This window comes from Podarcis tiliguerta, assembly GCF_965153285.1.
Source record: "Podarcis tiliguerta genome assembly, chromosome: 3".
NCBI lineage: Eukaryota > Metazoa > Chordata > Lepidosauria > Squamata > Lacertidae > Podarcis > Podarcis tiliguerta.
Genome location: NC_139536.1, coordinates 18,828,626 through 18,849,627, shown reverse-complemented (window position 1 = coordinate 18,849,627; position 21,002 = coordinate 18,828,626). Strand labels below are relative to the sequence as shown.

The window sequence follows — 21,002 nt, the reverse complement described above, 5'->3', positions numbered from 1 at the left end:
AAAGTGTGGCAATCAAATTGGGCAGATAAAGGTGTTTGTCGTGTGAACAAAAGGTTTCAATAAGGAAGAAGCGTGAAAAAATTACCTGTCTGACAGGTAGCCAAAGATCAGAGCTCCAAGCATGACGCCGATGAAGAAGAAGGTGGCTGTGGCATGATTCAGCTCTTTTTGCTCACAGACCAAGTCCCACTGGAACAAAGAACCCAGAGAAGCATTTAGAATACCTATAGGCAACTTGACTCAGGGTTGCCACCATTTCTCCCCAGCAGGACTCCTCTGTGCCTTAAATACACAGGCAAGGATTTTGGAACATAAACGCAGGGTTAATTTCAAATAGATCTGTGGTGTAGTGGTTAAGAGCAGTAGATTTGTAATCTGGAGAACCGGGTTCGCATCTCCGCTCCTCCACATGCAGCTGCTGGGTGACCTTGGGCTAGTCACACTTCTCTGAAGTCTCTCAGCCCCACTCACCTCACAGAGGAAGGGAAAGGAGAATGTTAGCCGCTTTGAGACTCCTTCAGGTAGTGATAAAGCGGGATATCAAATCCAAACTCTTCTTCTTCTTCTTCTTTATCAAAACTGCAGCAATTTCCCTAACTACATTAGGTACAGTATGGAAGAGCAATATTGAATTGCCTATGCCAGGTGTGTAGAATCTTTGGCCCTCCAGGTGTTGCTGAACTACAACTCCCATCAGCCCCTGCAAGCCAGGCCAATGGGATGGGATGTGGGGGAAACAGTCTATTAAATCTATGTGATGTATAGGGACGTTTTTAATGTTTGATGTTTTGATGTGTTTTTATATTTTGTTGGAAGCTGCCAAGAATATAAGATAATGGATTGTTGTTGTTGTTGTTGTTGTTATTCAGTAGATTTTGATTTTGAGTTCAGACACATAGCTTCCCACTGAGGCTTTTGAATGATGCATTCCGAACACTGCAATAAAGGTGCAGGTTCAATCTATCCAGCTGATTCAAATCAGGACTTTCCCAATTAAATACTATCTACCAAATAAGCTAGAGCTATGACTACCCAGGGGACGCGGGTGGTGCTGTGGATAAAAGCCTCAGGGCCTAGGGCTTGCCGATCGAAAGGTCGGCGGTTCGAATCCCCGTGGCGGGGTACGCTCCCGTTGCTCGGTCCCAGCGCCTGCCAACCTAGCAGTTCGAAAGCACTCCCGGGTGCAAGTAGATAAATAGGGACCGCTTACTAGCGGGAAGGTAAACAGCGTTTCCGTGTGCTGCGCTGGCTCGCCAGATGCGGCTTTGTCATGCTGGCCACGTGACCCGTAAGTGTCTCCGGACAGCGCTGGCCCCCGGCCTCTTAAGTGAGATGGGCGCACAACCCTAGAGTCTGTCAAGACTGGCCCGTACGGGCAGGGGTACCTTTACCTTTACCTTTATGACTACCCAGGTGTCAACTGCATGTATGGTACTTCATTCTTAAGTATAAATTCCATTTTGCACATTTTAAATATGTGAGTACCTTTCTTTAGGGATGCTTTCGAATGGCAGCTAAAGGTTACATAATATAGGCTACAACCAGGCTACTTCCCTGGAAGTAAGCACTAATGAACTCAATGGGACTTACTCCACGAGTAAGGGCCCAGTTGACTAGGATTACATCATTGAGAATGTTCCTTTGCTATTCTTTCCCTCCGACTTCCTATGTTGCAGATGAACTGCCAGGATAGAAATATATATAAAAATACAATAAAAATTGTCCAGCTTATACCAAAAACAAACTTAGATGGTCTCTAAGGTGCTACTGTGTCAGACCAACACGGCTACCTACCTGCCAGGATAGAAGTTTGTCATCTAATGATCAAACATTAACGCCCGAACAGCTTCAAGGGTCAGCTGAGGTGTTCCGGGGTGACATAGCACCAAGTTAATGTGATGAGAAATGTGGATGTTGGTAATGCCCACTGCCCCACCACAACCCACCACTCCCCGGGGCACAGGCGGCGGCGTGGCAACCGTCTCCTGGCCCTCAGGCCGCTGGGCAGCACCAGCAGTGGGCTGTCGTTGTCAGGCAGCGGAGGAGGGGGAGGCGGCACCCCAGAGCCTCACAAGCAAACACGGGGTTCTGGCGGTCTGGCCAGCCGCACCGCGTCGACATCAGAGGCGTCTTCTGTGGGCAGCGGCTCCTGGGGCTACGAGGTGGTCCATGAGTTAGGCCCCGAGTTCTAAATTCTGGGAAAGAGAGGGGGCGCCACAGGGATCTTTGCCCCACGGCGCCGGATATGCTTAGGATGGCCCTGCAAGTGTGGCAGGAAGATTCAAGGACAATCAGTTCAGTGGTACCTCTGGATGCGGATGGGATCTGTTCCGGAGCCCCGTTCACATCCTGAGTAGAACGTAAGACGCGTCTGCGCATCTGCGCGTCTGCGCGTGCGCAGGTCACGTTTTGCCGCTTCCATGCACGTGGCGTCATTTTGAGCATCTGTGCATACACGAGCGGCGAAACCTGGAAGTAACACGCTCCATTACGTCTGGGTCGCCACGGAGCGTAGCTTGAAAACACTCAACCTGAAGCACATTTAACCCAAGGTATGACTGTATTGGGACGCGGGTGGCGCTGTGGGTTAAAGCCTCAGCGCCTAGGGCTTGCCGATCGAAAGGTCGGCGGTTCGAATCCCTGCGGCGGGGTGCGCTCCCGTTGCTCGGTCCCTGCTCCTGCCAACCTAGCAGTTCGAAAGCACTCTCGGGTGCAAGTAGATAAATAGGAACCGCTTACTAGCGGGAAGGTAAACAGCGTTTCTGTGTGCGGCTCTGGCTCGCCAGAGCAGCGATGTCACGCTGGCCACGTGACCCGGAAGTGTCTTTGGACAGCGCTGGCCCCCGGCCTCTTTGAGTGAGATGGGCGCACAACCCTAGAGTCTGTCAAGACTGGCCCGTACGGGCAGGGGTACCTTTACCTTTTTATGACTGTATTATATTTTGGGAAAGATCCATGCCCTGCGTTATTTTATACTTTCTGGATGCCCCACAATCATATTATAAAGTAGTTGTGTTCTATGTTACCAAACAAGCACTGCTGCAAGTTTCCTTTCATTTTCCAACGTATTTCTTATCAATAAATAAAACTGCTGTGGTGCGACCAAATTTTTATTCTGAAAGTGTGACCCAGGGGGGGAAGTCTGAGAAGCACTACTTTAGTGAGTGAAGAGGACTTGTTCTTAAAGATATTTTGCTGGATGAGCATTTTGTATTGATCACTGTGTTACATTTCCCCTAGTTTTAAATTGCTTTTATTTGTTAGGATTTAGTCACTTTGATTTTTTTTATAATGTATAAAGCAACTGATAAAGGAAATAAATAATGATCATGGTGATAAATAGTAAACAAATAATCCCCTCAGAAACATACGCTCACTGTCCAGAGCACCCTCAAAGTGGCAGAGAAAGGGAGAGTAACAACTGTAATGTATTTATTTATTGCATTTTTCTCCAGGGAGCTCAAGGTGGTCTTCTGTCCCTCACAATAACCCTATGAAGTAGATTAGACTGAGACCAGGCAATAATGAGCCTTATGGCCAAGTACATATTTCTCTCTGCTCAATTCCAAAATACCCCGTTCTTTTGCACTTGTTTGCACTTTCAGATGGTCCCCAAACGTACGGGAAGATGCTAGGCTTACCTGGGTAGCTATGGTGGAAGTGAACTGGGACCGGTTATAAACCCACCCATTCTGGCAGCGCTGTACAGATGTGGCATTGGTCGACACTTGGGAGGAATTGAGCAGGAGGTGGAACTGAGGCTCCGAAAACATCTCACAGGAGCTGAAGGCTTCTTCCGAATCCCTTGGGATGCTGATGAGCAGCACCTCTGCCTCGGTGAGGTTGGCAAAGCGGTCCTGATGGAGGATGGCGCAGCGATGAGCCGGGGTGGCTGCCAGGAAGTTGTGGAGGAGGAAATGCAGAGGGAGGAAGAGCCTCGGGAGGCAGAGCAGGAGCAAAGTGAGGATCTGGAATTTGCCAAAGCCCCCAGCCTCGCACAAGAGGTCTTCGAAATTCATCTTTGCCAAGGCCCTCGCTTGCTCGTAGGGGTCAAGGTGCCGCAGGAGGGACCCCCTACAACTCTTCTGCTCCACAAGAGTGGGAAGCCATGACTTTTCATGCCGTGGTCTGTGTGGACTTTGAGATGTCGATGGTGCATCTGGCCCTCACTGGTAGGGGCTGAGCCAAAGGACCTTTCGTTTGAGCCAAAGGACCTTTCGCTTTCTCTGTCCCAGGGAAATGGCGAGGGCAGTGCCATGGAGCAGGAGAATGTTTAACGCAACAATTCTTAACAGTTGACGAATAACATTTAGTGCCGCTGCAAGGATGCAGGCTAGAAATTAAATATATTATGGTTATCCACCACTTCTTTCCCCCAAAGTTAAACTTTAGTCAATGCATATCAGCAACTGTTGAGGCCAGAATCACAGCCCACAGACCTTCTCCTGCCAATAACGCTTTTCTTCTGGAAGATTGCACCTAAAATTATTAGTTTCCGCCCCAGACAAATGACCTAACCTAGGCATGCAGGCGAGGTCAAAAAATCCTAGTTGGTGACCAATATGCTCCATAGGTTTTATTGCCCTGCCCCATGGATTGGGACTTAATTTTGCTTGGGGTTGTCTTCCGGGGCAAGGGGGAATATGCAGCCTTGAAGCAAGTGACAAGCCCAGGCTGTCTGCAGGCTGAAGCCTCAGCCAAATTGCACAGCCATTTTACAGAACTTGTTGCAGATGGCTGATCCTACTGCTGCAGAAATAAAGGGCTGTTTTGTCCCTGAACCTATACTCTTGCTTCAGATCCTTGCCCAAGTGCAAGGTTGCCAGCTTCCCAGCTGAGCACTGCACCTGTGCTTCTAGCAGCATCTTGCAGAAGATGGTGATACCATTTATATCCATACCAGAGATTTCTGTAGATAAAAAGGCTGCAGAATGCATAGGAAAAGGCTGGCTTAATTCTTTCCCCAGTGATTTGGCAATTCTGCATGTGTCTTCAGTGGTGTGTTGCTGGAGCTGACTTCTGTAACTTTGTCTTGGGCTGCAGGAATTAGCAGGTGAGAATGTTTGGTCTTCATTGCCATGAAAAGCTTTTCTAGCTGAACAATAAATCAGTGTTAAATCTACTAGAGCAGCCCAGGCTGTTTGGCTTTCTACTAGGCGGCTGGCAACAGCTCTTGTCAGCTGGCACCAAAAATCCAACAGGCCACCCTTCTTCCAAGGATAATACATGCTTCAGGTTACGTGGAGAGAAAGTGCTTGGCTCAAAGTCACCCAGGGAGCTTTGTGGCTGCAAGGGGAATTGGATCTGTGTCTCCTCAGTCCTGGTCTGGCTCTCTAAACAACTATACTACACAGGAGGGGCACTATATAAGCATGTTTGCCAAGTGTGTTCTATAAGCTGGGTGCCACAGCAGAGGAGGCTGTGCCTCTGTGTGGTGGGGGCACCTGCAGAAAATCTCAGCTAAAGATCTCATTACTCAGGCAGCTTTCCTTGCCGGGGTGGTGCTGTGGTCTAAACCACTGAGCCTCTTGGGCTTCCCGATCAGAAGATCGGTGGTTCGAATCCCCACAATGGGGTGAGCTCCCGTTGCTCAGTCCCAGGTCCTGCCAACCTAGCAGTTTGAAAGCACACCTAAAAGTGCAAGTAGATAAACAGGTACCGCTCCGGCGGGAAGGTAAACGGCGTTTCCGTGCGCTGCTCTGGTTTCGGTGTTCCGTTGCACCAGAAGCAGCTTTGTCATGCTGGCCTCATGACCCGGAAAAAACTGTCTGCGGACAAACGCCGGCTCCCCAGAGATGAGATGAGCGCCGCAACCCCAGAGTCATCTGCGACTGGACCTAACTATCAGGGGTCCTTTACCTTTACCCTTTTTTTAGGCCAAGACTAGCATTTTTAATTGCGATAAATGGAAAGTGAACTTCTTTCAGTGTGATTTTTTAAAATAGCACTAGCACATAATATTTACATCTATCTGGACCACAAAAAGCAGGCAAAGCTCCCAAAAGAGGTAAACCTACAAATCTCGTAAGTTATCACACAGTTGCAACAACTAAGCATAGCAATAAGGGCAGCAAATGAGGAGGAAGACTTGGGAGTCAGTGCTTCTAAATTTATTGGGGCTTTTACCCTCTTCCTGTTCACAAACGCACACACAAGCACACCTGTCTAGCAGGCACAATATAACCCAAACACTTTATTTCATCGCGCATGTTGGCAAATAGGGTCAGTGTATCAGATTCGGCCCTCTCTGAAAGCTGAAAACATATGCCATACGGTGGCATTTAAGTTCACGACAGTGTTATCCTCTTATTGGCTTTCAGCTCCAACTAGCACCCAGTTCCCATTATATCAGACTTTTTCCGAGCATCCAGCAGCGTCCATTCCGTTGGCCAGCAACGTCTGATTACAGTGTTGTTTCCCATTGCACTCAGTGCTGGCTTCCTGTTGCTGAGAGAGGGGAGCATCTGTGCCAGTTTGACTCATCAGCCCAAGAGGGATTGCTCCATCCATGCCTTGTCCGTGTTCTTGGGTTCCCAATGCCTTTTTGTTTCTGAAGACAAGCAAGAGAGATGATGGGATAAAGCTCTGCTCTGGTCCCTGGGGTCTGAAGGCACTAAGATCTCACAAATACGCCTGTAACCTGAAGCGTATGTAACCTGAAGCATATGTAACCCGAAGTACCACTGTACGGCGTAGATGCAGCCTAGCCCTACACCTAGTCTACACCTAGGGTTTCCTCCAGATGGCCTGATCACTGAGCATTCACCCTGATTTGCTTGCACAAAGCTTCCTTGGAGGTTATACAGTGGTACCTCGGGTTACATATGTTTCAGGTTACAGACTCCACTAACCCAGAAATAATACTTCAGGTTAAGAACTTTGCTTCAGGATGAGAACAGAAATCGTGCTCCGGTGGCATGGCAGCAGCAGGAGGCCCCATTAGCTAAAGTGGTGCTTCAGGTTAAGAACGGTTTCAGGTTAAGAACGGACCTCCGGAATGAATTAAGTACTTAACCCGAGGTACCACTGTAGTCCAATCTATGTTGAGTATTTGTTCTGATTTGTTTGTCTGCAACAATGAGCGTCCACCCTGAGCATTCACCTTGCTTCTACTGTGTTCATATGTCTTCCCATTAATCTTTCTTTCATCCCACCTTTTCCAGTACGTTACTTTCCAAATCGCAAAAAGTCCACTGGCATTGTTTTGAAGTTAACTTGTTATGCTAAAATGGCAAAGGACTTTAATCCAGTGTCATGGTGCAAGTCTAAATATTTGACATGCACCGGAATCCCTCCCTCAAAATGCTGACAGTCTGGAGGAACCAATTGAGGGTGGGGAGGAAGAAACCGGCTGATATCTGACTGCTTCCCTTTTTGAAGCGGCAAGCTTTATTCAAGTGATGTGCCTTGTGTGTCTGCGTCACTCACCTGCCATCTTCCACATCTTCGATAGTCTCTGGCAACTGGATGTTGGTTGTCTCTGTTAGCAGAAAGGCCACCGTCCCAGACACCAGTGCCACCACACTGAATATCAAGGGAGGAAGGTATCTCCAGGTGTCATCTAGCAGCATGATCAGAGGAGCTATGGAGCTGGCCAACCGTGCTATGAATGAACAGCAGCCAACACCACTCTGCCTGCAAAGGTAACGCAAAACAATTTCGATTGGAGATAAATCCATCAAACTGTTACATGCGATCCCAGTCTCTGAGCAGTGAGAGGTTCAGGGGGCTCCAGGCACCTTCCCAGAGTTTGGTTTCCTTGGAATGAGGGTCAGTGGAGACGGTGATGTCTTTAGGATATATGGCTTTATTTGCACATATGTACAACCTGAGCCTAAGATGGAGAGGCTGACAGCATTCACACCCCAACAGATCTTGCTTCTCCTTTAGTTGCAGCCTTGGATTCTAGCACAAATCAAGCATGGGTCTGTGTTTCATTCTTTTGAAGAAGATTTGGGAAATGTAGCCTCAGAAGAAACCCCCAAAGATTTTGCTTTATGTGGAAGGTATTTCTAAATTTATCTGGTAGGAAGGAAAGCCTAGAACTAAACATAAAATTTTGATAGATATAAAAGGAAAAGGAGGCTTTGCCCTGCCAGATCTGCAATTGTATTATGAGGCAGCTTGTTTGTGTTGGTTATAAGAATGGATTGTATTGGATAATGCAGACATTTCAGACCTGGAAGGCCATGATTTTAAATTTGGCTGGCATGCATGTCTTTGGTATATGGAAGCTAAAATTTACAAGAGTATTTATGAACAGAGTTTGGGAGAAATATAAAAATTTGCTGGAAAGAAACACACCCTTATGGTTATTCCCTATTGAAGCAATTTCAATTAAGAGAGTTAATATGGATAGACAATGGGTGGCATACAGGGATTTGCTGGAATTTACAGGGAGGGAATCCAGACTGAAACCTATGGAAAACTTAAGGAGCCAAGTTACAGACTGATTACATCATCATCATCATGTACATGATATGTTCAAGTTAGACAAAAAAAGAAGGGTTTTTGGACCAAAGCTCACAATTTGAAAAAGAACTATTACAAAAAAAGGATAAACCTTTGTCTAGAATGTATAATCTTCCATTAGAATGGCCGGGGGGGGGGGAGATGAGCTAGTCAAAGCTTCAATGACACACTGGACAATGGATATAGGACACAATATAGATTTAAACCTCTGGGAGAAACTCTGGAAAAGTGATTTGAAATTTACTGCATGTTACACACTGAAACTATGAAATGATTCATAGATGGTACCTAACTCCGAGCAGGTTGGCTAAGATGTATAAAGTACAATCAGATATGTGTTGGAAATGTAAAGAAAGGAAGGGGACCTTTTTCATACGTGGTGGACATGTAAAAAGATAAAAGAATTTTGGGGAATGATTTATAATGAGTTGGAAAAAAATGTTTAAAATTACCTTCCCCAAAAGACCAGAGTCCTTTTTCTTGGAAATAGCCCAGAGAGAAATTCCTAGGTGTCAGAAAAGCCTATTTATGTATGCAAAAATAGCGGCCACAATATCGTTAGCCCCCAAATGGAAAATGAGCGAGGTCCCAGAAAAAGAGGATTAGCAACTTAAGATGTTAGAATATGCAGAACTTGCAGGTTTAACACATGGAATAAGAGAGCAAGAAGAACGTATACTTAAAGAGAAGCGGAAAACATTTATTGAATATGTGGAAAATAATTGTACACAACTGAAAATGCTGGCAGCATTAAGATAAATTCAACAGCATAATTAATGTTTGAATGGTGTGAAAATGCAACACTGACTTGAATGGTTATAGTATTAGAAATGCAGGAATGGGAGAGATAGAAAATGAACCATGGAAAGAGAAGAAGGGAAATCACTGGATATCAATAAGTTTGTAAAAAGCAACAGCCACCACCACCAGTGGGTCTGCTTGGAGCCCAAGCCACTTACCTGACCACCGTTGGGAAAAGTTCAGCTGTGTAGAGGAAGACGGTGGTGAAAGAGGCTTCAGAGAAACCCTTGCCCAAGATGGCCACTGCCGACCGGAGATGCCCATGCTCTGAGGGAGGAAGAAACAGGAGGCACGAAGATTTAAGTGCATACTGGAAATGTAGGTTTTTGCAACACTCTGTTGCTCTGGCAACAGATCCACCTTTAAATATAAAAAATAATTTTCGTAGCTAGGGAAATGTACTGCAAGGTGTAGGATAAGGGTAAATGGATGGGAAGACGTATAATAATAATAATAATAATAATAATAATAATAATAATAATAATTTATTTGTATTCCGTCCATCTGGCTGGGTTTCCCCAGCCACTCTGGGTGGCTCTCAATTGAATATCAAAAACACGATCCAGCATTAAACATTAAAATGTCCCTAAACAGAGCTGCCTTCAGATATCTTTTAAAAGTAGGATAGTTGCTTATTTCCTTGACATCTGGTGGGAGGGCATTCCACAGGGCGGGAGCCACTACTGAGAAGGCCCTCTGCCTGGTAGGATAGTTGCTTATTTCCTTGACATTTGGTGGGAGGGAGTTCCACAGGGCAGGTGCCACTACCAAGAAGGCCCTCTGCCTGGTTCCCTGTATCCTCACTTCTCGCAGTGAGGGAACCACCAGAAGGCCTTCGGCGCTGGACCTCAGTGTTAAACCAGGATGAATGTGCACAAAAAGAGTACAACCTCCGCAAAATCTTTGTGCAAAGAAATCAAGGATGGCTCCTCAACGTCTTCTGGAGGAGCCCCGGGAGGCAAGTGATGCTGCTGCAGCTCACGTTATGACTAGATGGATGCTCAGTGATGCTGCAGAACCGGCCAGATGAGCCTCTCACCTGCAGGGATGGCTGCATTCAGAGCAATCATGCCTCCCGTTCCAATCAGAGTCCATGCCTGACAATGCCTGCGGCCGATGCGGTCCAAGACAACATACACACTGACTTTGGCAGGGATCTCAATGGCCCCAAAGATAAAATGTGTCACGTACGGATCCAAGCTGAAACCGCTGATGTTTAGACTGATGCCGTAATAGGTGAACGCCACACCAAACCTGCAAGGAAAACAGAGATGACTTAGGTTCAGCAGCTAGGAATATCAGGATCAGCCCTTGCAAGCCAAAGTTGACAGGTGGATGGGCAATCGCGTGATGCTATTACGGCACCACGTGATTGACAGGTGTCTTGCCGACCAGTCCAAATCTTGCTCAGTTTGAGTGTGTGAACAAACTCCCTGCAGGACTCAGCAGGGTCGTTCTCCCTCGCATCAGTCAATGTGTGAGTGCAGAGGAGAGGGACAGACCCTGCTTAGTGCTGGGCTCAGGTACACAGAGTTCCCTTGTGCTTCTGTCCATTGCTAAGTAGGATTGCTCTCACTACACATCAGTTGATGTGTAGAGAGAGCAATCCTGCCTAGTGCTGGGTTATTGCTTTGGGCAATGCCCCCAAACACCAAAACAAATAAGTCAAGTGCAGCAGTTCGGAGCTCAATTTCCCCTAATGTATCAGATTTATGCGACTTTACAGGGAGGGGAAGGACCGGAATTGATGTTGTTTGAGGGTAATACTACCTGGGCTACACAAATGAAATGGAATTGCAAACAGTGGAAAACGTACGAATAATAATAGTTTCTCCAGGCTCACTGCTCAGGTATGTGTGTGTGTTTGTGTGTGTTTGTGTGTGCAGGGGAAAGACCAGTTCCATTGGGGCTGTAAAGTTCCAGAGAGTCAGGATTGCACACAGCCACCAACTATGTCAACAGTCATTTGGAATTACTCATTCCCAGTTGAGGTAGCATTACATAGCGAGATGACATCTGAAGGAACCGTGCTCCATTTGTGGTGGGAGTTTCCTAAATCACCGCAAACTAGCATTTGAAAAATATAGGTTGACACCGGAGAAAGCACAGCAATATGATGGTTTGCATTCCTCCTTTGATGTAAAATATTGCACACTCGCCCAAGGAAGACAATAAACATCTAATCTGACTTCAAAAAAACAACAACAACCCAACATAGGAAAACCTGTCTAAAGAGAATGTTACTCTGCAGCTTAATTCCCACCACAATTAACTGCAACGCCTTCCAAGAAAGAAAACTGGCTTCATCTCTTTCAAAGTCGGGAAATAAGCGCAGTCATCAGTTTTTGTTCATACCATACGACGACAGAACACAAGGTGGTCTTCCTCAGCTTGGGAGTCTTCACCAGGTGCCAGTAGAAATAGGTCCTTGACTCCTCTATGGTCAGTGTCCTCCTCAGGACCTATGTTCACCGCAAAGGAAGAAGGAAAATGCCCATCAGTGCTGTTTTGCAAAGGCTATAGATCCCATCATGACATCAGAGAGGAACTCATTCTCCTAGGATGGAGGCAGGGAGTTGGACTAGACCCTTTGGGTCCCTTCCAACTCTAAAATTCTATGATTATGTAGCCAAGATGGTACCATCTGTGCACATGAGGGAGATTGTCAGCATGCTTCAGAGAACCCCCAAAGCCTACAGAAGCATGAAAAATAAATTCTGAGGGAGGGAGGGAGGGAGGAATCCATCTTACAGAGTTTTGAGCATTTGACAGGTACAGAAGGCTGGCTGTGGGAGCTTAGGAAGACTCCTTATGCTGAGTCAGGTCACTGGTCCACCTAGGTGATGGAAGGGTCAAGTTGTTGTTGGTTGAACCTGTTTATATGATTTTGTAATTTGGTGTGTCGCTTTTCACTCTTTGTTTTTATGACTCGGTTCCCAGCTCTAGGACTGGAAACACGCAATGAAGATCGGGCTATGAATACTGTGTATAAATATATACAAATTGATTAGTATCGCCTACACAAGCAGGCTTCAGCTCTCCAGGGTCTCAGCCTGACCTGGAGAGGTCGGGGATTGAACCTGGAGCCTTGTTGGATGGTAGGCAAGTGCTCTACCACTGAGCCACCTATTGGAGGGCAAGCATGGAAGGCAGGAAAAGAGAGATAATGGAGTACTAGATTGGCTGGCTTGTTGGAACCCTGAGCAGGAACCCTCCACACCACATCATTTTGTTGCGGGTCTTACTCGTTGTGGTTGTTTTCTAGAGGTCCATCACTGCACCTGAGGTGCTGCAAGACCCCTTGCACTCACGTCTGGAGTTATCTTGGAGTCAAACTCTTTCTTGCCATTGACTCTGGCACATCTGGAAAGATAGCCATGCGCTGCCTCCACCTCCTTCTTTGTCAAGAGCCACCGGGCAGATTCTGGGAGCCACCTGGCAAGGTTACAAACAAGGCATTTTGTAGATCAAGTGGGTTTGCTGCATCTGGGATTGCTGCAGATGAGGAAGACATCATCTCTATGCACACACTCCTGCCCCTGTGAGCTCCTGCGGGCCGTCAAGGCAAGATAGGGTGAGTGGCATTGACACTTTGGTTCTTAAAGTTACAGGGAAGAAGAGGTAAAGAATACAAGAAAGAAGAACCTGGGGAAGTTGGAGAAAGGGCGTAGCTGACAAGATGTGGTTGGGTGTGCAGGAAACCTTTCAAAGTCCTTGGTGAATATTAGGGTTTGGAGGATGAAGTGTAGGTGGGTTCCCATGAGGCAAGATGCAGTGATAACAGCAAGAACCTTTATTGAACTACATGACTGAGAAACAGGGGCAAAGCAACTGCTTATATACATTCCTGAAAGCCTGGGCCACTCCCACTCCCAAAGTGATTGGCTGCCTAAAGTTCCAAGCTGCAAATCACGACTAAGAGTTCAAGGGCCAATGGCAGAGGCCCAAATCCTGAATGTTCTGTGACTGGACACCCTGTATCGAATCAGAACACAGGAGCTCTGAATCCTTAGTCCAGACTCAAGCTCAGGCAAACCCAGACCACTGAATAGATAACAGAGGAGTTCCACAGTCACTCACCACCAAATGACAATGCTGAGGAGGCAGGGAGAGGTGACAGCCAACAGGAGCCAACGCCACGTCCGAATCAGGTAGGCCACAAGCGCCAAAAGCATGTACCCAAGAGACCAGGAAATGCCGCTGATGGTGCCGCAGAAGGTGCGGTGCTTGACGTCAGTCCATTCTACAGCTGGAAGTTAATATACAGCAGCAGCTCTCAACGTTTGGACTCAGTTTACCTTCAACACAATCACAGTCAACCCCATAAACTCTAGCTGCAACGACTCAGCAGCCCAAGCTGCACTCCCTGCTCAACATTAGGGTGGGGCAAAGCCACCAAACTCCCTCCCTTTCCATATTTCGAATCCATGGGGGAAATTGCCACGGGATGCTATCCTGATCAGATGCAATAGATTGCAGAGGGTTGGGGACAGAAGTTTGCTGCAGCTAGTACAGTCATACTTCGATTAACAGACACTTTGGGTTGCGCAATTTCGGGTTGTGCACCGCACCAAACCCGGAAGTACTGGAACGGGTTACTTCCAGGTTTCGGTGCTTGCACAAGGGCAGAAGCACTAAATCGCACTTTGCGCAGGCGCAGAAGCGTCAAATCTCGACCCGTGCGTGCGCAGATGCGCAGGCCACAAATGCTGTGGGTTGCGAATGTGCCTCCTGCACAGATCACATTCGCAACCTGAGCATCCACTGTAATCTTCGCAAAAGGAAGACAGCCATAAAGCAATCGTTCTAAGCGTGGTTTGACCATTGATCCCTCTTCCGAGGGAACTCTAGCTCTGTGAGGGGAACAGGGCTTTCCCAGCAACTCTCCGCAAATACGACATTTCCCAGGATTCCGTAGGAGAAGCTACGGCTGTTTCAAATGCCGTGGAACTTGCTTTAAAGGTAAGGTTTAGATGGGGCCAGAGAGAAAGAGGGTGCCCACGATCACTATTCCCATCTGCAGTGCCAGCACGAGGAGGCATCCAGCCTGAAATGGAAAGAAATCACCTCTCATCTCGGAACCTCTCACCTAATATCAAGGAGATGATGGACACGCCTGTGAGTCCCATCCCACAGAGCAACCTCATGATGATGAACATCAGGTAAGACTCTGAAAACGCAGCCAGGGCCCCAAAGAACATCGTGGAAAGGAAAGACAGTAGAAGCATCCGCCTCCGGCCAAACCTAGGAAGCCAAAAGTAAAGCAGCAGCACCTGTTTTCGTTCCAGTCAGAATGCCAGAAGAATTACCTCACCAGGTAAGGCCGCAGTCTGGACATCTCATAGAATCATAGAGTTGGAATAGACCACAAGGGCCATCGAGTCCAACCCCCTGCCAAGCAGGAAACACCATCAGAGCACTCCTGACATATGGTTGTCAAGCCTCTGCTTAAAGACCTCCAAAGAAGGAGACTCCACCACACTCCTTGGCAGCAAATTCCACTGTCGAACAGCTCTTACTGTCAGGAAGTTCTTCCTAATGTTTAGGTGGAATCTTCTTTCTTGTAGTTTGGATCCATTGCTCCGTGTCCGCTTCTCTGGAGCAGCAGAAAACAACCTTTCTCCCTCCTCTATATTTGAGCATGGCTATCATATCACCCCTTAACCTCCTCTTCTCCAGGCTAAACATGCCCAGCTCCCTTAGCCGTTCCTCATAAGGCATCGTTTCCAGGCCTTTGACCATTTTGGTTGCCCTCCTCTGGACACGTTCCAGTTTATCAGTGTCCTTCTTGAACTGTGGTGCCCAGAACTGGACACAGTACTCCAGGTGAGGTCTGACCAGAGCAGAATACAGTGGCACTATTACTTCCCTTGATCTAGATGCTATACTCCTATTGATGCAGCCCAGAATTGCATTGGCTTTTTTAGCCAATATCTCTCTCATGTCATTCACAGCATCTAAGCTTGCCTTCGCCTAGCACAGGGGTTGACAGCCTTCCTAGGCCCATGGATACCTTTGTGTTTCTGGGGAAGTGGCACGAGTGCTTCCCCTTCTTGCTTCCCTCCCCTTCTCCAAATGAGCTCCCCCCACCCACCCAGAAAGACAGGGGGAGAAATGACTAGGGCCATCACTTGCTAGAGAGATTTCCTTATATGTGTTGAGAACATAAGGGGCAAAAGAAGCCAATGCTTCCTTGCTGTCTTTTGAGCATTAATATCTCATCCGCTCCATCCTTCTCAATACAAGCTAACAGTGACTTCTTGTGGATAAATGAGCACATCGCAAGTCATCCGAAATGGCAGTTTCCATATGACACAGTATTCACACGTGTGTGTGTGTGTGTGTGTAGAGGGAAAGAGACTTCATTAAGATCACTCCAATATATGATTAAAGTTGCGAGATTGTTATATGCACAAAGATGGAAAGCTACAGCCCAACCTACTATAAAGGAACGGCTGATAAAACTATTGGACTTGCCTGAGATGGCAAAGTTGGCGTGTCCAGTTAGAGAAAAATCAATATTGACATTTTATTCAAGACTGGAAACTTCTTATGGGCTTTTTGCATGAAAGAGAAAATAAATATTTGGATTTGAAGATTGAAAAAATACTGGTTTATAGAAGATAGAATGGTTGGGTGTTAATGAGTCAATACTATGTTTTGCTGCAGGACAGAGAACCGGAAGTCTTTTCATCTTTCTTTATTATTTTCTCTCTTTCTCCTTTCTTTTCTTTTCCTTTCTTCCTTTATTTATTTTTAAATTTGTAATATATATATATATATTGCTGCCTCTGTTCTTTTTCAGACTATGTATTTCAGAATATTATAGAAAGATGGATATAAGTTTTTGTATATATTTGGACAAGTGTCAAAAGAAAGAAAGAAAGAAAGAAAGAAAGAAAGAAAGAAAGAAAGAAAGGGTTTATTTCACAAAGAACCAGGAAGATTTTCCCCAGTTTGCCGTAGCTGGTAAACTTTGTTAAAAGAGTCATAATAAATAACAAGATGAAATACAGTGGTGCCTCGCAAGACGAAAAGAATCCGTTCTGCGAGTCTCTTCGTCTTGCGGTTTTTTTTCATTTTGCGAAGCAAGCCCATTAGCGGATTAGCGCTATTAGCGGTTTAGCGGCTATTAGCGGCTATTAAAGGCTTAAGGGATTAGCGGATTAGCTGCTAAAAGGCTATTAGTGGCTATTAAAGGCTTAAGGGATTAGCTGCTAAAAGGCTATTAGCGGCTTAGATCAGCTGATAAGCGGCTTAGATCAGCTGTTAAGCGGCTTAGCGAACAGCTGTTAAGCGGCTTAGGGGCTTGGGGAAAAGGGGGGGAGGGGGGGAAACCCCAGGAATCGCAAGACATTTTCGTCTTGCGAAGCAAGCCCATAGCAAATTCGTTTTGCGAAGCACCTCCAAAATGGAAAAACCTTTCATCTAGCGGGTTTTCCGTCTTGCGAGGCATTCGTCTTGCGGGGCACCACTGTATAAAAAAATAATAATTGAAAGATGATCCAAAAAGAACTCCCTTAAGAGAATCAAGTCTTTTTGTCTTAAGACAGTCTTCAAAAGAATCCCCCTCCAATTTTTTCATAACACCAGTAGCACCTTAAAGACCAACTAAATATAAGCTTTTTAGGTACGAGCTTTCGTGTGTATACACACTTCTTCAGATAATCTGAAGCAGAGGTCGCTACAACATATTCCTAGAGTGGCTTCAGAACCAATCTCTCTCCCCAGGGACTCTAGGAATTATATCTATGTGAGGGGAAGAGGGATCTTAACAGCCCTCTGGCACCCTTAACAAACTACATTTCCCAGGATTCTTTGGGGGAAGAGCGGGAACAACTATCGCTGGAAGACAAATGTACAATGTCATGCATGCCGCAGTTTTTGTTACCTTTTTCATGTTGGTCCCGCTGCTGTTTCTTGACAGAGAGGATTTGAGCTTTTCAAAATAGTACAAAAAAACCCTACAAAACCCATAGATAAAGATGATGGCGAGAGGAGGGTGCCTCAATGCCTCCTTTGTACATGATTACATAAAAAGAGTCTTGTCTGAGGGCTATCTTGCCCACTCCTGTTGCCCACAGGGCTGATCCCACAAACAGGCTCTGAGCACAGAAATCCTTGCAGATCCTTTCTACACTTTAATCCTGGCTGCAGGATCAAATGATCATGGCTAGTAGCCATTAGCGCCACTTTCAATTCTCTGAAGAAATAGGAGATGGTACCAGGGCTTTTTCCTCAGCCAGAACTCACTAGAATTCAGTTCCGGTGCCTCTCAAGTAGGCGCCACTGGCATTATAAGAGAACGAGGGAGGCGTTCATGATGAGTTCCTGCGCCTCTGGAAAAAACAGCATTATTAATGGCCTCTTGTCAGCTTTAGCTCTTTTATTCAGTGCACGCTGCGCACTGAACTGCAGCAACAATCAATGTGCATTGATTTTTAGCACAGTAATATATATATATATATCTCCAACATGCATTGATTTCTACTTCCTGTCTCCCTTTAATGCGATGGTCAGGACCTAATCAAGGGGTTCTAAGGCTCCGTCCAGCACCAGCGAAAGTGTGCAAATGAGTTTTCCAGAGTTCCACTCTTTGCCTGACTCCACAGATTATGCTGGAAGATCACAGTCTTCTTTCTTCATAGAGCAAGGGCAGAGGCATTCTCATTTATATTTTTTCAAAATGGCACTTTGCTTTCTCAGAGTGGTGGAAAGGTGGACCGGAGTCATGCCCTGACCCAGCGATTGTGGTAGTTATCTGGAGCCAGTCTGGGCAGGGACCTCCCCCTGACCCACTGAGAGAGCTCATTAACATAGCCCTGGGCACAAACTTCAAAAAAAACGAAAGGAGAGATCTGGCTTAACTCCGTGAGGTGAGAGAACCAGGGGAAACCTTTCTTTTGGAGGAGCGAACCTGAGTTGTTAGCATGTTTGTAATGGAAGAAATGGGATTAAGTGAAGGAAATGTCAATTTTGAGTGGGATTGGCGTAGGAAATGAATTAGGAGGGGGAAGAAACTGAGTGGGAAATAGATCTGCAAATAGGCAGTATTTTATTTAGATGTATGGCAGAGGTGTTCAGGGGCTGATTGTTTCAAAAGAAGTGGAGTTCTGAACAGCACTCAGGGGCACCATTATGTATTCCCTGCCATACATCCCAGTGCCCATGAAGTTTTCTTCCAGTTGAGGTGGATTTAGGATTATTCCCGTGGAGGGTTGATAGGAAAAGGTTGTCTGTCTCGGGGGGGAGGGAAGTAGTTGTCCAAGGTTGTGCAGTTTGAAAATTCATATACGCCTTTGTAATTAAAGATTTATCTACCTAAGACTTGGCAGTGAGACAGGTGAGGCAGAGATGGGCAGAGAGTGGATCAGGGATCTACCAGCAGCTCTCAGAGTACTTGCAGCAGATCAGCAAATATCCTCATTTGTTTAAGAATAGCAACAATGAATAATCTCCACACACACACACCCCCGGGCAAAACCCCCACACATCTAAGTTAGGCTCCAACTTGAAGAAAGCTTTGAGTGAAAAACAGAAGTTGGTTTTCGTGTGGGAAAGGACTGTGGTCCTTCAGTGCTGGTACTGAAAACAAAATATTGGGTTGAGCATGTGCCCAGAGGCAACATATTCCTCGATTCCAATAATTATGCTGCTTTTTACCCTGACCCCAACAAACCACCTGGCTGCAGTTGGTGGACTTCAAGATAATAATAATAAATAAGAACTACAGTAGATCCCACAAGCCAGAAGTCTGTCTGCCCATGCACCAAAGACCAAAAGTAAACTCTACTCACCTGTCAGACAAGTAGCCAAAAAGTACAGACCCCAAAGTAACACCAATGAAGAAAAAGGTCGCAATTGCCTGGTTCATGCCTTTCTTCTCACACACCAGATCCCACTGGAAGGAAGTATCATGGATTGTAATTAAGGTGACCCAGATTCAAAACAGGGATAGCTGGGCAGAAGAGGGGATTTCGACTGGAGTAGTTTGCATGAGAAACCAACCAAGCCCAAAGAGTGCTCTCTAATGGTTCCTCATAAACAACTTGGATGAAAGAATTTAGGGGGGGGTGCTCATCCAATTTGCAGATGGCACCAAACTGGGAGGGGCGGCTAATGCTGCCAAGGGCAGAATCAGGATTCGTGATGACCTTAAAAGATTGGAGAACAAGGCCCAAGTGAACAAAATGAATTTCAATAGGGACAAGTGTCAGGTTTTACCGGCTGCACAAATATAAAATGGAGGACACCTGGCTGACATGTGAAAGGGGGGTCTTAGTAAACCGCAAGCTTAACACGAGTCAACAGCGTGATGCAGCAGCAAAAGAAGCTAATGCTATTTCAGGCTGCATCACAGGGGCTCGTCCTCTTTCTCACCCGGATCCTTTCATTGCAATAGAAGTACATCAAAAGCTTACCTCAGTGGCCGTGGTTGATGCATATTGTGAGGAATCGTAGACCCAGCCATGCTGGCAGCTCAGGATCGACGAGGCGTTGTCCAGCTCCCAGGAAGAATTTGCCAGCAACTGAAACTGTGGCGTAGAAAACATCTTGCAGGGGCTCAGTGTCCCGTCAGGCTCTCTTGGGAGGCCAACGGAGAAGACCTCCTCCTGGCTGAGATTGGAAGGGCCAGCAAAGGCTGGGAGCACACAGTGGTGAGATGGAGAGGCAGAGATGAAATTGTGGAGCAGGAAGTGCATGGGGATCATCAGTCTGGGAATGCAAAGCATCAAGAAGACCAGGATCTGGTATCTCCCAAAGCCATCCACCTCCCGGAGGACATCCTCAAACATCATCTTGCCAGGGAGGGAGGTTTGGTACAGAGCAAACGCCTGTGCGCTGTACAAACAGACCGAGCGACTGGGGAGAAGCTCCAGCCATTTAGCAATTAAGTACCTTAGCGAAGCAAGTTTAACATGGCAGTTTCACAGAAAAACAAGTGGCCTTACAAGACCGAACCCCTATCAAGTCATGTGGTTCAGGAGAGAGAATCCCTTAATGGCGAGCTCACAAGAGCGGTATTGTATTCTTTTCAGCTTCCTGGAGGAAAAAATAGAGCCCAAGGCAGACAGAAATGAGGAATCTGACCTCTTGAACTGATAAGCAGCTCTTGAAATAACTGGATCCAGCCTATATTCCTGGTTGTAAATGTAGTACCAGTAAGAACTATTATAAGCGCTTACGCACCAACACTGGGTGCTGATGAAGAGGTTAAAGAAAATTTTTACTCTCAGCTGGATACCATCCTATCAGAGACAAAAGAGGTTTAAAGACTGTCTCAAGGCAAATCTAAAAAAAAAATGTAGTATAAACACCAACAATTGGAAAACACTGGCCTGTAAGCGCTCCAGTTGGAGAACAGCCTTTACCGAAGGTGTCATGGGCTTTTAAGACACTTGAACTCAGGATGCAAGGGAGAAACATGCTGAGAGGAAGGCACACTTGGCAAATCCACACCATGATCAACTCCTGCCTGAAAACCAATGTCGTGTGGATTCAGAATTGGCCTCCACAGCCACTTACAGACTCATTGTTAAAATCGTGTTTATGGAAGACAACCTTACTTGGCTATGAGTGATCGTCGAAGAAGAAACAGTAAGAGAGCAAAAGTGTTCAGATGGCGTGGGCATGGGCAGCTGTTGTTGTTGTTACTAGTTCATAAAGGTAAAGGTAAAGGTACCCCTGACCATTATGTCCAGTCACGGATGACTCTGGGGTTGCGGTGC

At 46.4% G+C, this 21,002-nt stretch overlaps 2 protein-coding genes across 2 annotated transcripts in view; both read right to left on the bottom strand.

Annotated features, from left to right (window-relative positions):
• The window catches only part of LOC310674211 (solute carrier family 22 member 7-like), a gene marked incomplete at its 5' end in the record, with an annotated part of 17,541 nt that extends 13,522 nt beyond the window's left edge, over window positions 1-4,019 (bottom strand). The window contains 2 exons of the mRNA XM_083433258.1: window positions 86-189; window positions 3,642-4,019. Of these exons, the coding sequence (XP_083289384.1) occupies window positions 86-189; window positions 3,642-4,019 (482 nt within the window). The remainder of the gene's footprint in view (window positions 1-85; window positions 190-3,641) is intronic.
• Window positions 4,020-6,095: 2,076 nt separating this feature from the next.
• On the bottom strand, window positions 6,096-20,374 carry LOC310674144 (solute carrier family 22 member 7-like). Its single transcript, XM_083433092.1, has 10 exons — window positions 19,695-20,374; window positions 19,071-19,174; window positions 14,363-14,517; window positions 13,354-13,522; window positions 12,585-12,708; window positions 11,629-11,735; window positions 10,313-10,527; window positions 9,432-9,540; window positions 7,429-7,635; window positions 6,096-6,550 (listed from the first exon to the last, which is right to left on the bottom strand). The coding sequence occupies exons 1-10, from the start codon at window positions 20,070-20,072 to the stop codon at window positions 6,349-6,351; spliced, it is 1,770 nt and encodes a 589-aa protein (XP_083289218.1). The 5' UTR covers window positions 20,073-20,374; the 3' UTR covers window positions 6,096-6,348.
• Between the last annotated feature and the right edge of the window lie 628 nt (window positions 20,375-21,002).

What these genes read in the sequence shown, in the direction of transcription:
- LOC310674144 (XM_083433092.1), bottom strand. Translation starts at nt 20,072, where the DNA reads ATGATGTTTGAGGATGTCCTCCGGGAGGTGGATGGCTTTGGGAGATAC. An exon ending in CATCATCTCCTTGATATTAG is followed by an intron (nt 13,523 to 14,362) that starts GTGAGAGGTTCC and finishes ATTAACTTCCAG; the next exon opens with CTGTAGAATGGACTGACGTC. An exon ending in TTGTGTTCTGTCGTCGTATG is followed by an intron (nt 10,528 to 11,628) that starts GTATGAACAAAA and finishes TTTTCCTTGCAG; the next exon opens with GTTTGGTGTGGCGTTCACCT.